General features: G+C 41.7%; 1 protein-coding gene across 3 annotated transcripts; it reads right to left on the bottom strand.

Annotated features, from left to right (window-relative positions):
- Positions 1-2,353: 2,353 nt before the first annotated feature.
- LOC147463352 (WD40 repeat-containing protein HOS15-like) lies at positions 2,354-11,044 on the bottom strand. Of its 3 annotated transcripts, XM_086528596.1 has the most exons (5): positions 10,910-11,044; positions 10,681-10,758; positions 10,479-10,570; positions 2,988-3,133; positions 2,354-2,898 (listed from the first exon to the last, which is right to left on the bottom strand). In XM_086528596.1, exons 3-5 carry the CDS (start codon positions 10,537-10,539, stop codon positions 2,761-2,763), a joined length of 345 nt encoding a protein of 114 aa, XP_086384722.1. In that variant the 5' UTR covers positions 10,540-10,570; positions 10,681-10,758; positions 10,910-11,044; the 3' UTR covers positions 2,354-2,760. The 3 variants fall into 3 exon arrangements, with proteins under 3 accessions (XP_086384722.1, XP_086384730.1, XP_086384739.1); XM_086528604.1 differs by lacking the exon at positions 10,910-11,044 and having other exon boundaries at positions 10,681-10,787; XM_086528613.1 differs by lacking the exons at positions 10,479-10,570; positions 10,681-10,758; positions 10,910-11,044 and adding an exon at positions 3,215-3,478.
- Between the last annotated feature and the right edge of the window lie 6,466 nt (positions 11,045-17,510).

The following is a 17,510-nucleotide window of genomic DNA, read 5'->3' as shown; positions in this document are numbered from 1 at the left end:
TCAAGATTTGGAAAGGACCATAGTATCTTTTCGCTACTTTAGCATAATACTTTTGATGGCCCGTACGATTTTTGCCCGTCGTTTGCCTTAATCGAGCCTTAGGAAACTTGAGTAAGACCCAATCATTTTCTTTGAACATTAAGGCTCTTCTGTGCTTATCAGTAGCAGCTTTTTGCCTTTGTTGAGAGATGGCTATAGCCTCCCTAATCTTTTGAAAAGATTCTTGTAGGTCACGGCTATACTCATCGGCGGGGAAGATCTTCCCATGTACTTTGAGTAGCAAGGGACTTTTAGGTCTTCCCTCTATGATCTCGAAAGGTGCTTTCCCCGTAGAAGTATGGATAGTATTATTGTAGGCATACTCTACTAGAGGTAAATACTTTTCCCATTGTGAGCGTTGATCTAGTTCGGTAACATAAGTCTTGAGTAGATCGAGTATCGTAAGGTTGGCTATCTCACTTTGGCCATCCGTTTGTGGGTGATAGGCCGAAGAGAAATTCAATCTTGTTCCTAGATTTTCAAAGAGACCTTTCCAGAAATTACTGGTCATTCTAGGATCTCTATCTGAACCTCTACTTGCTTGGAGAAAGAGAGGGAGCTCTTGCACTTTGCATAGTACACAATGAGAGTGTTTGTGAGTGTGTGTGGGTGAGTATACCCCCTAAGCACCCCCCTAGCTTGCTTGGGTCGACCCCCCCTTGTAGCTCATGCTTGAAGCTCATTGGACCCCTCTAGGCCTAGCCAATCACAAGCAGGAGCCATTACAAGCAACACGGATAGCCTTGGGACAAGTGTCCCCCTTTCCCCTTTGAGAGAGAGGACTTGATAAATGAAAAATCAATTAATTAAATATCCTTCATTATCATTGGACCCCTTGGGTGGCCAACCAATAGGTTTCAAGCACACCATGAGGGCAACATGAGGAGGAACTTGACAAGTGTCCTTGCTGCCTCTTCAAGTTGGGGCTTCCCTTGTGTGTGTGTTTGTGTGTGTGTTCTCTCTCATCCCCCCCCCCCCCCCCCCCCCCCCTTGTAGGCTCACCCCCCTCCTTGTAGGGATATTTTTGACTTTGGATGAGCAAGCCCCTTGGTCATCAAGCATGACTAAGCACTTGAAGTAGGGGGTGTTCCCACAAGCATCTCAGGCAAGCTTCTCAAGGCACTTCAAGCACCTTAATCATGCACCAAGTCAAGCACCTCAAGCATGGAGCCAGTCAAGCACCTCAACCATCTTAATCAAGCACCTCAAGCATGACAAGCACCTCAAGCACGACAAGCACCTTGAGTTTGGGCCGGGTTCCCACCTCAAGCTCAGCCCTAGCTTACCTAAGGTCAAAGGACTTTTACACACATTATTGGAGGTCTTCAATGAAGCTAACCCTAAGGTCTTATGCTCCATTGGTTAGCCTTGCTCTTGATAGACCATCTCCCATTTGGGCCCCTTTACTATTGGCCCCGTGTTGAGATAGATCTATAACCATATATCTATATCTTAACACTTGTTCCCGTTTATTCTCCCACATTAAGTGATCAATTTAATATGAGAAAATCATTTGGGTTGGTTAGATATTAGATTTTATGACAAGACTTATTTCCCTAACTAAAGTATAAATGTCTCAAGATTCCAATCTAGTCATTGCAAATTCTTATCCACCACTAATATCATTTACTTAAGCGCATCTTAAGTGAATCAAAGGCCTCCTACTACACCTATCAACATACAAATTCCACATAACTTTGTCAAAAGTTAAAAACATAAACATCCACCAAGTATCTTCAATTCTATTATTCCATTTAGTGTGTCCAAAAAATTTTATCAATTTCTTCAAGTTCTTTGAGACTATAGCCCTTTCTACAAATGATGTCTTGTAGGGATCCCTTCTCTTCTTCTAAGAATATAATGTGTCCCAATCGTTTCGCTTTTGTTTTTGCTATTGCACATTTAAAGGACTGGATGACATCACAAACACTACATATTTCAAAACGTTTGTTTCAAATGTGTGAGATTTTCTCAAAACACAAATCTTATTTATGAACAATCACACAAATTGTATGATGGATGGTTCAAAAGTTTTAAGTGTTGCCTTTGAGAGTGATGGAGGCCCATTTTTCAAACCTAAACTCACAGTTTTGAGGAAAAGATATTCCCCCTTTTGTCTTTTCCATATCCTCCTCAACCATGTTGATAGGATTATATCCTAGAATCTTGCTGCAAAAAAAAATGTACATTTCATACCCAACCATATCATCCAAAAGAGTCTACAAATGGTAAGAGAAATCGATCCGCACTTATAGCTGCATCCAATTTTTGATAATCACCTTATACTCTTGACACTGGGATTGTGTGGTTACAAGCCACTTTTGTGGCTATGAAAACTACTTGAACATGTATACAATGAGAATCCATGCATGTACTCTTTTTAGGAAAAAAACACTAGGCGCTTTGTTTAGGCCCCTCAAAAATGTGTATGCTATTGGATTTAATAGCCAAATTTGTGGCGTTTTGGGATTTAAATGGTATACAAAAATGTTCCTCTATGTCATAGGACCTTAATGATAATCTATGTTCATGGTTTCTTGAAAAAATAGTCATTCTTAAAGACAATTGTATAGGGATAACGAGGTTCCAAGCCACTATTATGGCTTTAGCTACTCTAATGGCCCATACACAAACCTAGTATTGATTTCCCCCGATTCTTTGGCACTACCACTAAAGTTAATAGTCATTTTGTGTGATCCACTAGATTTACAATGAACTAACTTATGCCTTTTCCTTCTTTTCTTTCTCGTTCTCCTTCTTCCTTTTCTTCTTCACTATCTCTCGAAGCTCATCAACATCCTTGGTTATTAAGTCCACAAGTTGCAATTGAGAGAAATCTCCTTCAACGTCCATGCCATCCTGTTGTACACCAGCCTACCATAAGCATAAAACAACCAATAGGAATACAACAACAAGATGTATTCATAGATAGATCAAAGAAGTCCTACTTCGTTTATGTTTGCCTCTAGTTCAAGGTATTCAAGACCTTTCTGTACAAATGACACAAGAGCCCCTGGTGGAACATGATTTCCATCAATTGTTACTTTGTTGAGGCCAGCCTCAAATCCTAATGTAAAAGCTGAATGTAGTAAACCTGTTCATAATAACCAAGGACCCAAGCATGTGAGATGAATAACATTTAAGTACAAATCACATAATCAACAAATTAGCAAACCTGTTAGTCTCATTTTAGAGTTTCGCCACATCAAAAGAGCATTAATACTATGATGCCCACTCGTCAAGAAGCATTCAATTTTATTTTTCTTTGTTCTCCACCACTGTCTTCTCGATCCTTGCCTATTTATAAAATAGGAGACCTATTTATAAAGTACCAGGTATGTATAGCAACCAAACGATGAACATAATGTCTTAAAATTGAAAAGGGTGAGGTTGATGCAAGCTCATAACTCAAGCTTAGCTCAAGATCTCTCGTGAAATGCTTGGTAGGATGGACTCACACAAAAAATGTGGTGGCTATAAAACATGCAGGTTTCATGTTGTAACTTTGGGTACTCACGTGCCATGTCCCTCGCAATCATTTTGATGTGTTCATGCTTACACTTCATGACTTGGCCACCTCAACTTTAGCCTATGGCTCCTCTATAGGGCTCCCCCACCCCCCCTTAAAAAAAAGAAAAAGAAAAAGAAACCCTCCCCAACCCCAAGGGCCATAAAGAGGCCTTCAAGAATCCCCATCTTCTTGTACTTCATTATAATCCCACATGGTAATCTATAGACATCACAAAGATGATATTAAGACCCACATATCTTCGTGGACCATCCACAAGGACATTCAGTAAAGTGTGTTTCATAATTCAGTAAAGTCTTAGATGATATCTAAGGCCCACATATCTTCGTGGACCATCCACAAGGACATTCAATAAAGTGTGTTTCATAATTCATTTTCAAAGGAAACTGCAAGGAATCAAAGAAATGTCCCATAAGCACACCCTTCATGAAATCCTATCGTGGTACTAAATACCATTCATAATGGAGCCAGTCATCTGAAAGTGCACATGGTTTCCTTATGGTTACAATTGTATTAGAGCTCAACAAATTTCTTTTTCATCAAGCAGACCGGTCTTGACTCCTACTTTATTTCGACAACTAAAAGCTACGGAGTTGGAAGAAGAAGATAGGACGATAGAGGGGGAGGGGATCTGCAAGAAGCTTTATGGACGATCAAAGAGAGAAAAAACAGAGAAATAGAGAAATTTTTATACAAATGTATATATAAATAATTAACATACATAATTAATATATACATGGTAGCAACAAAAGAGAGAAGCAAGAAGTTTTCATAGTGACCACTTTTTAATAGGTTTGAGTCGTGTTGATAAAGAGTTGACTGACTTGAAATTACATGGAGGAATGCATGCACACCTTGAGATAATCTCCAAACACTTTTCATGGTTTTATAAGCTCATTTTTGTTGGTAGCACATGCACATACAAATTTACAATCCATGCGAAGATTTTGTAGCACCTTCCTTGCATCACCCCAACATGTTTCTAATTGATGTTCTTGTTTTTTGTTTATGAGATAAAAGCACGAATGTTCTAGACAAAAAAGAAAGATTTACAAGGATTTGGAAGCTTAGGAGATGGAAATCCTCTCCTCTTAAATGAGAAGAACCACTTGGTTGAGAGCATGTACAAAATCATTGTCCAAACTAGCTACGTTGAACTTGTTTGAGAGTACAACCTGACAATACTGTGTGAGAGCACTCTTTGAACCTTGCTTGGGGTGCATTGTTATAACTTTTTTGATATAATTGATAATATGGTTGTTATCTTCTATCCAACCAGATGACATGAAAATGTGAGCACTTTATAGATAAGAAAGCGGTTTTATCCCTATTGTTTAAGTTACCGATATTCCTCTCTACTTGGGCGTCAGTTTGCTACTTTCCCTAATCCTAGATGTTGGTGCCTCTTTTGCATTTTCTTTCAAAGGTACTAGATGGAAATATTTTGTGTGGATAGAGAAGAGTCCTAGCACAGTATATAGTTGGAAATCTTTTATGCAGGTAGACATGAGTTTGAGTACATACAACTATGGAGGCATCCATGCTTACATAAATGCATAAGTGGAATTTTTATTATTATTTTCCTGGAATTTCAAAGCATTGGGTTAAGAGTTCCAGCTTGGATGAGATGAACTAGATGAGTGGTCGTAATGCATCAAGACATCTGTGAGATCAGATGTGATGACTAAGAAGAGTGACTATGCTGTCATAACAAGAAATCTAAAAAGGATGAGATGAAAAGATAGAAATTGATTACCTAGATTGTGTGTGGATGCATGTTGCTTCATGAGAAGTGCTGTCTAGTGAGGATGCATGCATGCATGCATGACGTTAGTGTCTCCTAAAGAACTGGATTTCTTTTTATAGGCATAATCGGGGGCAATTACCTTTCTCTAAGGAGGGGGGGATATATCACAAATCCATAGCATACCATGACCTTGGATTGGACTTTGAAGACATGGATACAATTGACTTGAATCGACACCGAATTAGAGGACCAAAACCAGTCCAAAATAGGTTGGAAAATGTGATGATATTTGTGCGGCAATTCTTGGTGGTAAACATGAGCACTGACATGGCCGTTGTACAAACGGGTTGATGTGGTAGTTTTTGGGCGATAGAATAGAAAGCTAATGACATTTGTTGCGTCAGCTTTTTTACTACAAAGCTTTGACGTAATTACGTAAATTTTTTATATTAATTGCTTCAGGCCACATATAACTTAAGAGCTGGGGGGAGATTAGGGATAGTTGATGAGGCTCTCTCCAACTATTATATTAGAGAGATTGATCAATGAAGAATTACCGCAAGAGGCTCCTAGTTAGGGGCCAAAGTATATGGAATTGGAACTTCACCATTCTTGTCTTGTATTGCCCAAAGTGTGAAGTTCTCTTTAGTTCAAGCATGTGTAGTGTTTAAATTTTATTTTGGTTAGTAAAAATTTGGTTCGAGGAGTTGTTTTGCATTGGCACATGGTGTCCTTCCAGTTATACTTCCGAGGTCATGCGTCATGTTCCATACTGTCACATCAACAAATCTGCACAAAAATTCAAGTGGACTAGCACACTCCTATCAAGCTGCAAGCTCTTGAGTGTATGGAAGTTGGAGCTTTTACATGCTTAGACATTATGATCGACACGTTATAACATTTGAAGAGGATAGTGTGTGTTTCTCCTTTTGAGTGCAAGAGAGGGAAGAGGCCCCAGCAACAAGTTTACTTTGTCTGTAGACCATCATACCATTCTCTACCTAGTCAACAAGCCCTATGCTACTTGTTGGATAGTCAGATGGTTCATTATGATTCTGATTTGACTTTACTGTAATGATAAATAAGGGTACAACACATCGGAGATAATTTCCCCTCTATCTAGAATTACATCTAGAGAAGCACGAAAGGGTGCTGACGATGCTCTGATAGATTCTTATCTTTTCTCTTTTGAGATGCCTTGGTTGGAGGGAATAAATATAACCCTGGCATAATAATTGCAGAATTTGATATTGAAATCTCAGTGCTCTTGAACTATAGGCTATTCAAGCAAACAACTATGTACCAGGTATTAGAAGGCAGATTCTATAAGACAATTCTTGAAGGGATATTGCTACTATGAATAGAGCTATAAGGGCAAGATTTCTGTATGACAAAGGCTTAAACAACTATAATGGGCTCGGAGAGAAATTTCAGCGGGACCTTGGTGAGTGGCTTTTGAGGGACCCCTTCAACCCTCACGACTAAATAAAACAGGTCATTTAACGAAGACGATCCACGATGCTAAAGTCCACGCGTGGAAAACTAGACAATCGTAGACGTAGATGTCTTGTTAAAACTAAGCCCGAACACAAATTAAACCTGGACAACGTGGGCAACACATGTTTACTCATAATATGAGCTTACAAATATGGGTATGGATACACCATGTGTGCATGAGTGAAAAAGTTAGCCCACACGAATTGAAATCTGGAGGTCTCGGGTTCAAGCTCTGGCTCATGAGGGGTGGGAGGGCCTCGGTACAACCTCTTTTTTATTGTTGCTCGGGTTTAGCCTATCTCGAGACTTCCACACCATCGATTTTCTCAGCCCCTGTCAAGGTCAGGCATGGGGGATTGCAAATCTCAACCCTCCGTTAACTATCAATTCTACGCCAGAATACGGAACCGCAGCCGTAGGATGGAAGACGCGTTAGCATGCAGAATGTTAAGCCATGTAAGAATCATTTTTCTCCAACAACACATGGAATTTGTCTTGTAGCCAACAAGATTGCACCACATTAGCACACGGAATCTGTGTTGTAGACGACCTCATGCTTGGTGGCCCAACGTTCTAACCTGGTGCCGGCGTGGGATTGCTTGTCCCCAAAGCCAAGCCACTCCCTTATAAAGTGAACTCGGACAAGGGGAAAAGTAAACACAGACAAAAATAGTAAACAAGGACAAAACGGACGGAGTTCAAGCTTCGCGGGGGAAACGAAACGTGCTTCACTTGTGATCCCACTGCTTCCACTTCATTCAATAACCAGTGTCAAATACTCCTAAGGATAGACCACCCTTGGGTACAATTCTTCAAAATTTGCAAAAACTTTAGGCCTACTACTTTCAAACAACTTAAAGAAATTTGAATCGAATGACAAAGTAAAGACGGCGGAAAAGATGGTGAAACGAGAGCCCGGCTCTTGCACAAGAGAATCATTGGTCCTAAACCCCATTGTCAGCACCCCGCTAGCCATGGGCTGAGGTTGACTTAGGCACAATGACAATGTTCGTCAGGGCGCTGCTGATCTGGAAGGATAATGCTTTGGTCGATTTATATGCCAAATCATATCGTCTCTAATTGGACAACAGCTACTGCAGGGTCGACTTACCTGAGGAAGATCCAGACTTTCATAGGATCTTGGTCTGCATGTATGCCAATTCTGGTGCACTTAGCACGTTTGAGCTAATGTCTTCTGTTGGATTGCACATATTGCTGGATCGGGGATTTGTTTTCAATGGATGCAAAGCAAGGTCTTCTCTCTGCTTGCAATTTGAAGGCATGCGGCATTATGAAAGAGTTTGACACGGGCAATCCAATTCATCGTGAGATTGTAGTCAGCGGCTTCTGTGAACAGACGTGCTGTTTTGGAAATGCTTTGGTCGACACAACATGAATGCGGGCGAGACCAAACAACCACAGCTCTTGCAGGACTGTACCACAATAATGCTTGTGCTGGGTCCTTCCTAGCTCACACGATTGTGGGCAGCTTCATGGGCTACTTCACCCACGTCCTTTGCATTATGGTAATTAATCACACCCACATCGAGCAAGCGATCTGAGCATAGGCATGACCATGGACAATGGTGACCTTCTTCTAAGATTACATGACAAAGAGCCCAGAAGAGGGGCCATTTGCTGGAAACAGCCAGAACTTCCCGGTCCAGGCTATCCTGCAATCAGCACATGCCAATGGCATATCCTGTAATCAACACAGTCCGAGTCATCCCTTTACAGCTGTTGCCGGCGTAGCATTTGATGCATTAGAAGTAGCAGATTTGGGGGCCTCCTTTTTGGGTCCACTACATCCTTCAAACCTCCACGTTTCTAATTGCCAGCTACAGGTAATTTCATCCTGATGCTTGATTATTGTGCTAAATTCTATGACCATGGCCTCCATTGACTAGAGATCCATCCCCAGCTCCTCTACTTGCTTCTTGTCCGAAGTGGGCGAGGCGGCTCAATAAAACCACCTTTCTTCTTCAGACTACTGGAGGACATTTTGAATGCATGACCTCTCCTCACGAGAGAATTGACCAACTGATCGGGTGCAGGGCAAGCAGTCTGAAGACAAGACAATGTACCAAAGCAGTGCTCTATTATTCTGCTGAGAAAACTTCAATGCAAAAAACAGAGGCTAATGGCCAGGGCTTGCCAAAACCATTTTTCTTAACCGAAGAAAATAAGGGCACACTTAAAACTCTTCTAAGTTTTAGGTCTAAATTTGAAGCATTTGCTGGACTAAAACTTGTAAAAGCTTGCCTGTTTTCTTCAAAGCAAGCTCTGGACTCCAGCCGGGATTTTGCAAGTTTATACGGTTAAAAATACACTACACCCAGGTTTTCTGCGAACATTGGTACTGACATTGTCAGTAGGTTCTTCTTGTCTCTCAACTCTTTAGTGTGAGCAAACAAAATTTCTGTGTTTAGGCCTGTGTTGCATGAAGCATTTTCAAACAAGAAACGGCAACCTACAAACTGAAGCTTGAAACGGCAACTACAAAACTTAGGGAACGTCAAGATATACTCAATCGCGCATATGCAAAACCCCAAGATGATGAATCTTGGCACCCATATGAAGTGACTACAAAGCTTCACTGGTATCGAATTGTTCTGTTGTATCACTCCTCTTGCAAGTTAATGTGATGCTTAGTGCTTACAAATGAGCATGTGCATGTGCGGGCCCCCAAGTTGTTCATTTCCGGCAGGTTTTACAAGGAAGGCTGGTTACCTTCATGGTTCTATTAGTTTCAAATAGAAATGCCAGCAGTAGGCTAAAGTAACAACTTGAATAAGTTGAAATAGTAAATTTTGATACTAGCTAGTAGGCAACTCGCGTTTCTCACAACCCTTTTCCAGCCTTGGGGATGGCATTTCCTGCGACATAGGTTTACTCTAAGTCCTCATTTGCCTCTTAATTTGCACCTCATTTGCCTCAGCCACAATTTAATGCAACTGCAGCTAACAAAGCACTCTAGTTTATTGAGTGTTTGAGCTAGAGCTAGATGACCTCCTGGTAAATGGGCCTTCCACGGGTTTGAAATGGAGATCGGACTGCTTGGAGACGTGGCAACCCTCCTCCAGTCGGCAGAATTGATTCAACATGCAAAGTGATTAAACAAATCAAAAAGTTATTCATGGGTGCACCACCGCCCAGGACTTGAATTACCCATGACTGACTCAGTGGGAATTAGTTGGAACCAGTCTGCCTATGCGCGATGCTTAAACATGATTTGTGTTTAAACAGTATTGTGTAATTTGAGCCAAAAGATAATGCGCGTGGGCATACGCATGACGGGCTGGGCCAGTGATTGCCACTGCCACGTTGCTATAAAGTCCGATATTTAGCTATAACACCCTCCATGCACCAAGGGAAAAATCATTTTGTGTGAGTGCTTTTCCATGCCATGATGAGTCCACACACATCTAATTGATCAAGGAGATAAGGACATCCAGAAAAGAAGTCCATTGCTCTGGTTCTAGCTGGTGGTCATGAATTATGCAATTCCCCCCTTGGTCTAACCATAATTACTCAAGTAGCCAATGGTAACAGATTGAGATCAGCTTTGAAAGTTATTGTCAAGGTCTGTGTATGGCACAATAGGAAGCAGAGAGAGAGAGAGAGAGAGAGAGAGAGAGAGAGAGAGAGATGCCAACTTATAATTACCAGACTCTTGCAAGTAGCGAAATACTAGAAAGTTGAGATCCGTTGCAGTGAGATTGGCCATGGAGACACCAGATTAATACAAGCAGATGTACCTGGCATACCGTAAGCTAGAAGGTCAAGAGACATGGAAGCTAAATTAAGCTAGAACTAGAATTAGGACAAGAGAAAAACAGAATTAGCGCAAAAGATTAAGCAGATTCACCGTTTGCGAAATACTAGAAATTAGTTGAGATCCGTTGCAGTGAGATTGGCGACACCAGATTACAAGCAGAATATGGTCCTGTGAAGCATACCGAAAACAAAGCTGCCTTGAATACCAAAAAAAAAACCAGACATGCTAATTAGTAAGCTAGAGGGGAAAGAGACATGGAAGCTAATTAAGCTAGAATTAGGGCAATAGAAAAACAGAATTAACGCAGAAGCAGACTCACCGTTAGGGTTTAATTCGCTTTGAGCAGAATATGGATCAAATTGATAATCGCCTACGTTCTTAGAAAGGGCCTTCTCTGCAGGATAGTCGAGGTAAGGGTTAGGGTTTGGATTAGGGTTTGTCGATGAGCACAAGGAGTAATCCGGCCACCTCGTTTTCACTAGAATCGCGCTCTTGCTATTCCTTAGGCTTGCATGTGTTACGTACAGTTGAATGACGACCTTTAGTTTACACCATCCAAATTCCATGGTAGCATTCATGCTTAAGCGTCTTCATAAAAAACTCGTTAGCTGCGTTCACATCCAAACTATATATATATATATATATATATATATATATGCCATTTCAACACTTCTCAAATGGAAAAAAAATCGACAACTCCTATTATTTGATGTTATTAATTATATCTAAAATATTTATTAAATGAGAGAAGAGATATTAAAATGAATGTGAGAGAGAGAGAGAGAGAGAGTTTTAATCAAAACGTGTTAGATTTTTTTATTAAAGAGTGTGCTTGGGATACTCTTTCAAACGTGTACATCACAAAAATGGAATACCGATCGTAGTGTTTTAGAGGTGTATCTCGTACATGGAGAGTTAGAGTTTGCCAAACTTAATGTTAGTAGCTATACAGGACGTCAATGTTATTAATTACCTATTGTTCCATGTTTATCACTACATTACAACATGGAGATATCGGCGTGCATATATCGACGAAATTAACACGCGTTGATATACGTGTGGTATTGTGTGTTGATATACACGTGGAAAGGTTTTATTTTCTACACGTATATCGACGCGTATAACGACGCAAAAAATTTTGGAAAAAAAAAGCGAAACTCGCGAGCAACAGGGGCCATTTTCGCCTGCGCTCTGCTCAAATCTTGGCCTCCACTGCTGCGCAAGTATTATGCCCCCCCCCAACCCCTCTCTCTCTCTCTCTCTTTCCTACACACACACACACACACACACCGCTCTCTCTCTCTCTCTCTTTCCTACACACACAGTGTATAGAGAGAGAGAGAGAGAGAGAGAGAGAGAGAGAGAGAGAGAGAGAGCGGTGTGTGTGTGTGTGTACACACAGTGTGTAGGAGAGAGAGAGAGAGATCGAGAGAGAGAGCGGTGTGTGTGTGTGTGTACACACAATGTGTAGGAGAGAGAGAGAGAGAGAGAGAGAGAGAGAGAGAGAGAGGTGTGTGTGTGTGTGTGAAGGAAAGAGAGAGAGAGAGAGAGAGAGAGAGAGAGAGAGAGAGAGCGGTGTGTGTGTGTGTGTAGGAGAGAGAGAGAGAGAGAGAGAGAGAGAGAGAGAGAGAGAGAGCGGTGTGTGTGTGTGTAGGAAAGAGAGAGAGAGAGAGAGAGAGAGAGAGAATTAATGTATGCTTAGGAAATTAAAAAATAATTAAAGAGAGAAATGAAATGAAATGTTATATTAACGTCTTCGAAAGGCCAAAGTGACCTATGAGACATGAGACGAGAAAGTTACAATGTGATGGATCTGATACAAAGTCAGAGTAAGAAGATGACAAAATAAAATATTATGGAATCCTAAACTGCTGGGTATGGACTAAACGGCTAAACCAGCTAGCTGGGATAGGTAGATCATAGGAGATCCAGCAGCTGTCGCTGGCGGATCTCATCAATCTCCTCCATGGTCAGTAGTCTGACCGGGCGTTATGCATGTCGAGCCAAAGTGACCTAGCTAGATCCTCTGATGCAGCCTCTGTCGATGTTGTGTAGTCCTCCGCAGTCGTGGACGTCTAGATCTCCCTAGCTCAGTCGCTCATTCGATCAGTAGAGAGATAGGGAAGTAGAGAGCGAGCGAGAGAGAGGTAAGTAGAGAGAGAGAGAGAGGTAAGTAGAGAGAGAGAGAGATAGAAAATAGCTAGAGAGATAGAGAAAGACAGTTATATATATATTTTTTATATATATATATATATGTTTATTTATTTATTTATTTTATATATATATATAGAGAGAGAGAGAGAGAGAGAGAGAGAGAGAGAGAGAGAGAGGTAGGGAAGTGAAGAGCGAGACAGAGAGAGAGATAGGAAAATAAGGAAATAGAGATAGCGAGAGTGAGATCGAGAGAGAGAGAGAGAGAGAGAGAGAGAGAGAGAGAGAGAGAGAAAGAGAGATAGCGAGAGTGAGATCGTCGAGAGAGAAAGAGAGATCGAGATCGCTTTTTTGAGCAAGAACCATGCAAGGCTTCTAAATCTTTCTCAAGTTGCTCATCCATCTCCACATTATCTTCTAGCTTGGACATGGAGGCCCCGTCCGGTTTACAATCAGGTAGAAAACTTTCATTGGGCTGAGAACTTCCATGGCTTGTGCATGTGGTGAAGAAAACACCAGGATGGGCATAATATCCTTGGAAAAACCTGTGCAAAAAATTACAAACAGACGGAACATTACAAAAATGACAAAAATGGTCATGCTTTAATATATGATTCATCAAGTGCGGCATTGGAAAGCTTTCTCTGACAGGCTACCTCGGAATGGAGGCAGGTGGGTTCGTAGACAGAGAAGAAACTATGGAACTAAAAGAGACAAATGGGTTTTGTCTGCTACATGCATTGCCATGTACACCTGGGAGTGCACGTATGTGTCTACCCATATAGGATTTGACCAATAAAGACGAGATTTTGACCCGGTGGTCCTGATCTCCGTACACCTCTGGGCCGAGGTGTACGGAGATTGGGCAAGACTAGAGAATGCGAGGTAGTTTACATTGTGAGGAGTATATATATATATATATATATATATATATATATATATTAAAACAACATTCATAATCATTGTAGATGGCAACGTCATCAACTAACATGGAGGAAAAGATTGCATGCTCGTGCACGCTCTGCAATTATCAAATCCTGCGCAAGCGTAGGATATGTAATGAGCATGTGCACAAGTACGGAGATTTTGCTAGAGAAACCGTACAGAATCTGCGATACGACTCCTACGGAACGGGCATTGATTTCCGCGACATAGCACCTACATCTGAGAGAGAGAGAGAGAGAGAGAGAGAGAGAGAGAGAGAGAGAGAAAAGATTATGCCTGAAGGTCCGACCAATATAGAGCCACGGATGGAAGCAGAAAAGGGCTTACAGACAGAAGACGACGCCATGGAGGAGATGCTGGATGCCTTCTTCCAGACAAGCGAGGAGAACGCGAACGAAGCAGCACCAGAAGCTGTGCGCCTATCTCCTGAAGACATGTTGAGGAAGTTGGCACCTCAACCAATCTATGAAGGCGCCAAAATATCTGTGCTTCGTACTTCTATGGCGTTTTTGAATCTTCAGTCAATGTACGGGTGGTCAGATGCAAGCGTCACTACTTTGTTTAGGTACGTAATTTACAAAAAAAAAAATCGATTGCAACGGTGATGTGCTCGGAGAGGTTTTTAATTTAATGTGGATTAAACAGGTTATTGCGGGAGAAACTTCTCCCGGCTGGCAATGAAATGCCTCCCTCCAGGCCAGACACAAAGCAACTTCTGACCTTAGTTGGCTTGGACTACAACAAGATTCATGCATGTCCAAATGATTGAATTCTTTTTCGCAATGAATTCGCAGATTGTCTGTCGTGTCCTAAGTGCGGAGCAATGCGCTACAAACAAGATGCAGTTGGCGAGACAGTGCCAGCTAAAGTGTTGCGGCATTTCCCTATTATTCCTAGGATAAAAATCATGTTTCATTGTGGTTCCATTGCAAAGTTGATGCGGTGGCATTCTACGAATAGATCCACTGACGCAACATTTAGGGTGCCCGCTGATTCGAAGGCTTGGAGGCACATTGAAGATACCTGGCCACATTTTAAGAGTGAACCACGCAATTTGCGTTTGGGCATGGCAATGGATGGAGTCAATCCATTTGGCTTGAGAAGCTCGTCATGGAGCACTTGGCCTGTGTGCCTTATCAACTACAACCTCCCACCGTGGCTTGCTATCAAGAAGGGTCATTTGATTTTAAGCTTGATTGTACCTGGTAAGTTCAAGGCAAAAAACATGGATGTTTATCTAGCTCCACTAGTTGACGAGCTCCAGGAGTTATGGCATGGGATAGACATAGCAGATGCAGTTGAACCAGTAGGACAACAGCATGCAAGGATCCATGGACTTCTTATGTGGACTATGCATGATTGGCCAAGATACGGAGAAGCTTCTGGTAATGGTTATTGATTTACAAAATTCTCGCTATTCGCAAGCCCTTTGCCTTGGCTTGATTCATGCTTTGATATATGCAGGACTAACAACTTCGGGATACAATGCATGTCCAATTTGCGGGCAGTCTTTGGATGTGCGTTAGTCTACCTCTCTTCGAAAGACAATTTATCAAGGCCACCACCGTTATCTTCCAGATGGCCATCACCTGCACGAAGGCCAGCTTGGTTGCGTTGAATGTCGTCCTATGCATGTACAAGAGTGGCGTCGCCGATGGGAGCAACATGAGGGGCAACCTATTCCAGGAATGAAACGTTTTTCCATTCTCCATACGTTGCCGTACTGGGGTGATCTACTAATTAACCATTTTCTGGATCCAATGCATATATTCAAGAATGTGGGAGAGCTCCTCTGGAAGACAATCATGGGAATGAAAGACAATCGAGCTTCACGAGATGATTTGCAGTCGAATGGAAAGATGCCAGAGCTGTGGCCTTTCACCAATGCAGCTAGTCAAACAAAACTTCCAAGAGCGCCATGGGTATTGCTAAAAAACGAAGAGCGACAAGTGAAAAGGGTGATTTCAGAGTTCAGGACGCCAACAGGATATATGCGATGTCTCAAGACAGCATTCACCTGTGACGATCAACTGTCAGGGTTGAAATCGCACGACTAGCATAAGTTCTTGCAATTCATTCTTCCAATTGCAATCAAGGGGTGTTTAACGGAGGAAGTGTGGACCTGCATATACAAGATTTCAGAGCTAGTGCGGTGGATCTCTTCCAAGGAGATACGGGAGGAATCTATTGCAATCGCAAGGGCTAACTCCATTGAGGCAGTTTGCATGATTGAGAAGTATCTACCCACGAGCTGCTGTTGAGCCAGCAGAGGATCACACCCACATTTTTGCTCACACCCATCATTTTGTAACCATTGATTGTAATAAATGTCTTTCCGACATTAATTTTGAATTGAGCCATTCATTAAGTAATGGGACTCAATTAAGTTTCCAGCTTGTAATCCCGAAGTAATTTCACCTGTTGATGTAAATAGTTAGAGATGTTCTCACCTCCAAGGCTGAGGTATATAAGCCAAAGTTTTGTAACCTAAAGGAGATTCAATTATTAATCAAAGTGAGTTTTTGAGCGCCGTGACTGTGTCTGAGAGAGAGTGAGAGAGAGAGAGAGAGTCTTATCTCCTTGCTACGCGAGCTACGGAGCCGCCATTGGAGAAGCGACACCGCCATTGTGTTAGCAACGGCGAGAGCTACGCACAGATACCAAGAGTGCGCGCTATCGGCTTCTAAGTGTGGTAAGTTCCTACGAGCTTCGGTGTGAGTTTTCTTCCAACTCGTGTGTCGGAATAGAGCGTGCAGCATATCTATAGAACCACAACGAGTAGAGCTACACATTGGTACCATCGGGGTCAAGTTTCGGTCACCTGTAATTTTCGGCCTGTCTTCATACGCGTTTACCGCATGGAGTGGTTATAGGTTGATTTTGCAGTTCAAGTCTTTAGGATGTTGTTCTTACCTAGTGTATAGACTTCCCCTTGAGTTTGAGATCGATTCGATGATTCTAGATCCTGTTTCGTATAGCATTCGTTCGTAGTACGGATTTCAGTCACTTGCATATTTTAGAACTTAGATTTGATTTCCTTAGTAGTGATTGTCATTACAAGGTCGAGTAGGTGATTTGACACCCACCTAGTTGTTTCCATGCGCCTGCGGGTCAAGCTCCGTCCTCGTCTGACAAATTCTGTTGTTGGTTGAGTTCTCGCTATTTAGCTTCCGCTAGCGGCATAACCGCCGTAACATTTGGCGCCGCTGCCGGGGACGAGAGCCCTAAGTAGGTGACCTTAGACTAATCCTACGAGGTGAGTCGTATAAACTACTTTGTATACTTTAGTTAGAAAAGATCTAGGAGTGGTGGACTCCGAAGGTCTCGAGAGATACTAGGAAGTGGGGTATTCCTGGGTCTTCCGTGTTGACAGTATTTTTAGTTTAGCTTAGATTAGATTGTTTTTGATGGTGTTTAAGTGGTTGTTGACATAAAAATCATTTGCTACTCCTTGTGTGGTAGTAAATCTCTTTATATTTTCAATTGCAAAAAATCCATTTTATGATTAGAAGTAGCCTAGGTAGGGCCTGATTTGATCCTGATCTAGAGCTATCAATTGGTGTCCTATTTGCTTGATGTGTTTGATTGCATGTTAGATCACTGAAAAAGTTGCTTTGGTAGTGAAATATGCAATAAACAAAGTTCAGAAAAATTTTCTGTGTAACTGATTGTTGCTGGGCACTTAAAAGAGCTATTGGGAGAGTTCTGTGCTGAAAAACTGGAAATCTGCAACTTTAGACATCATACGCGTATGATGTCTTAGGACCTAAACAGAGACTAAAATTGAAAATTTGACATTGCCAGAGTGTTTAGAAGGGGGGTTT

The sequence above is a fragment of the Adiantum capillus-veneris genome, chromosome 2 (assembly GCF_014529385.1).
Source record: "Adiantum capillus-veneris isolate H3 chromosome 2, ASM1452938v2, whole genome shotgun sequence".
Lineage (NCBI taxonomy): Eukaryota > Viridiplantae > Streptophyta > Polypodiopsida > Polypodiales > Pteridaceae > Adiantum > Adiantum capillus-veneris.
The sequence above is the reverse complement of the archived record's forward strand: the minus strand, read 5'-3'. Positions and strand labels throughout refer to the sequence as shown.

Coding starts and splice junctions, on each gene's coding strand:
- LOC147463352 (XM_086528596.1), bottom strand. CDS start 10,539: ATGGCCAATCTCACTGCAACGGATCTCAACTTTCTAGTATTTCGCTAC. Junction 3,134..10,478: donor TCGCTACTTGCAAGAGTCTG/GTAATTATAAGT, acceptor TATTATGAACAG/GTTTACTACATTCAGCTTTT. Junction 2,899..2,987: donor TAGAGGCAAACATAAACGAA/GTAGGACTTCTT, acceptor GGTGTACAACAG/GATGGCATGGACGTTGAAGG.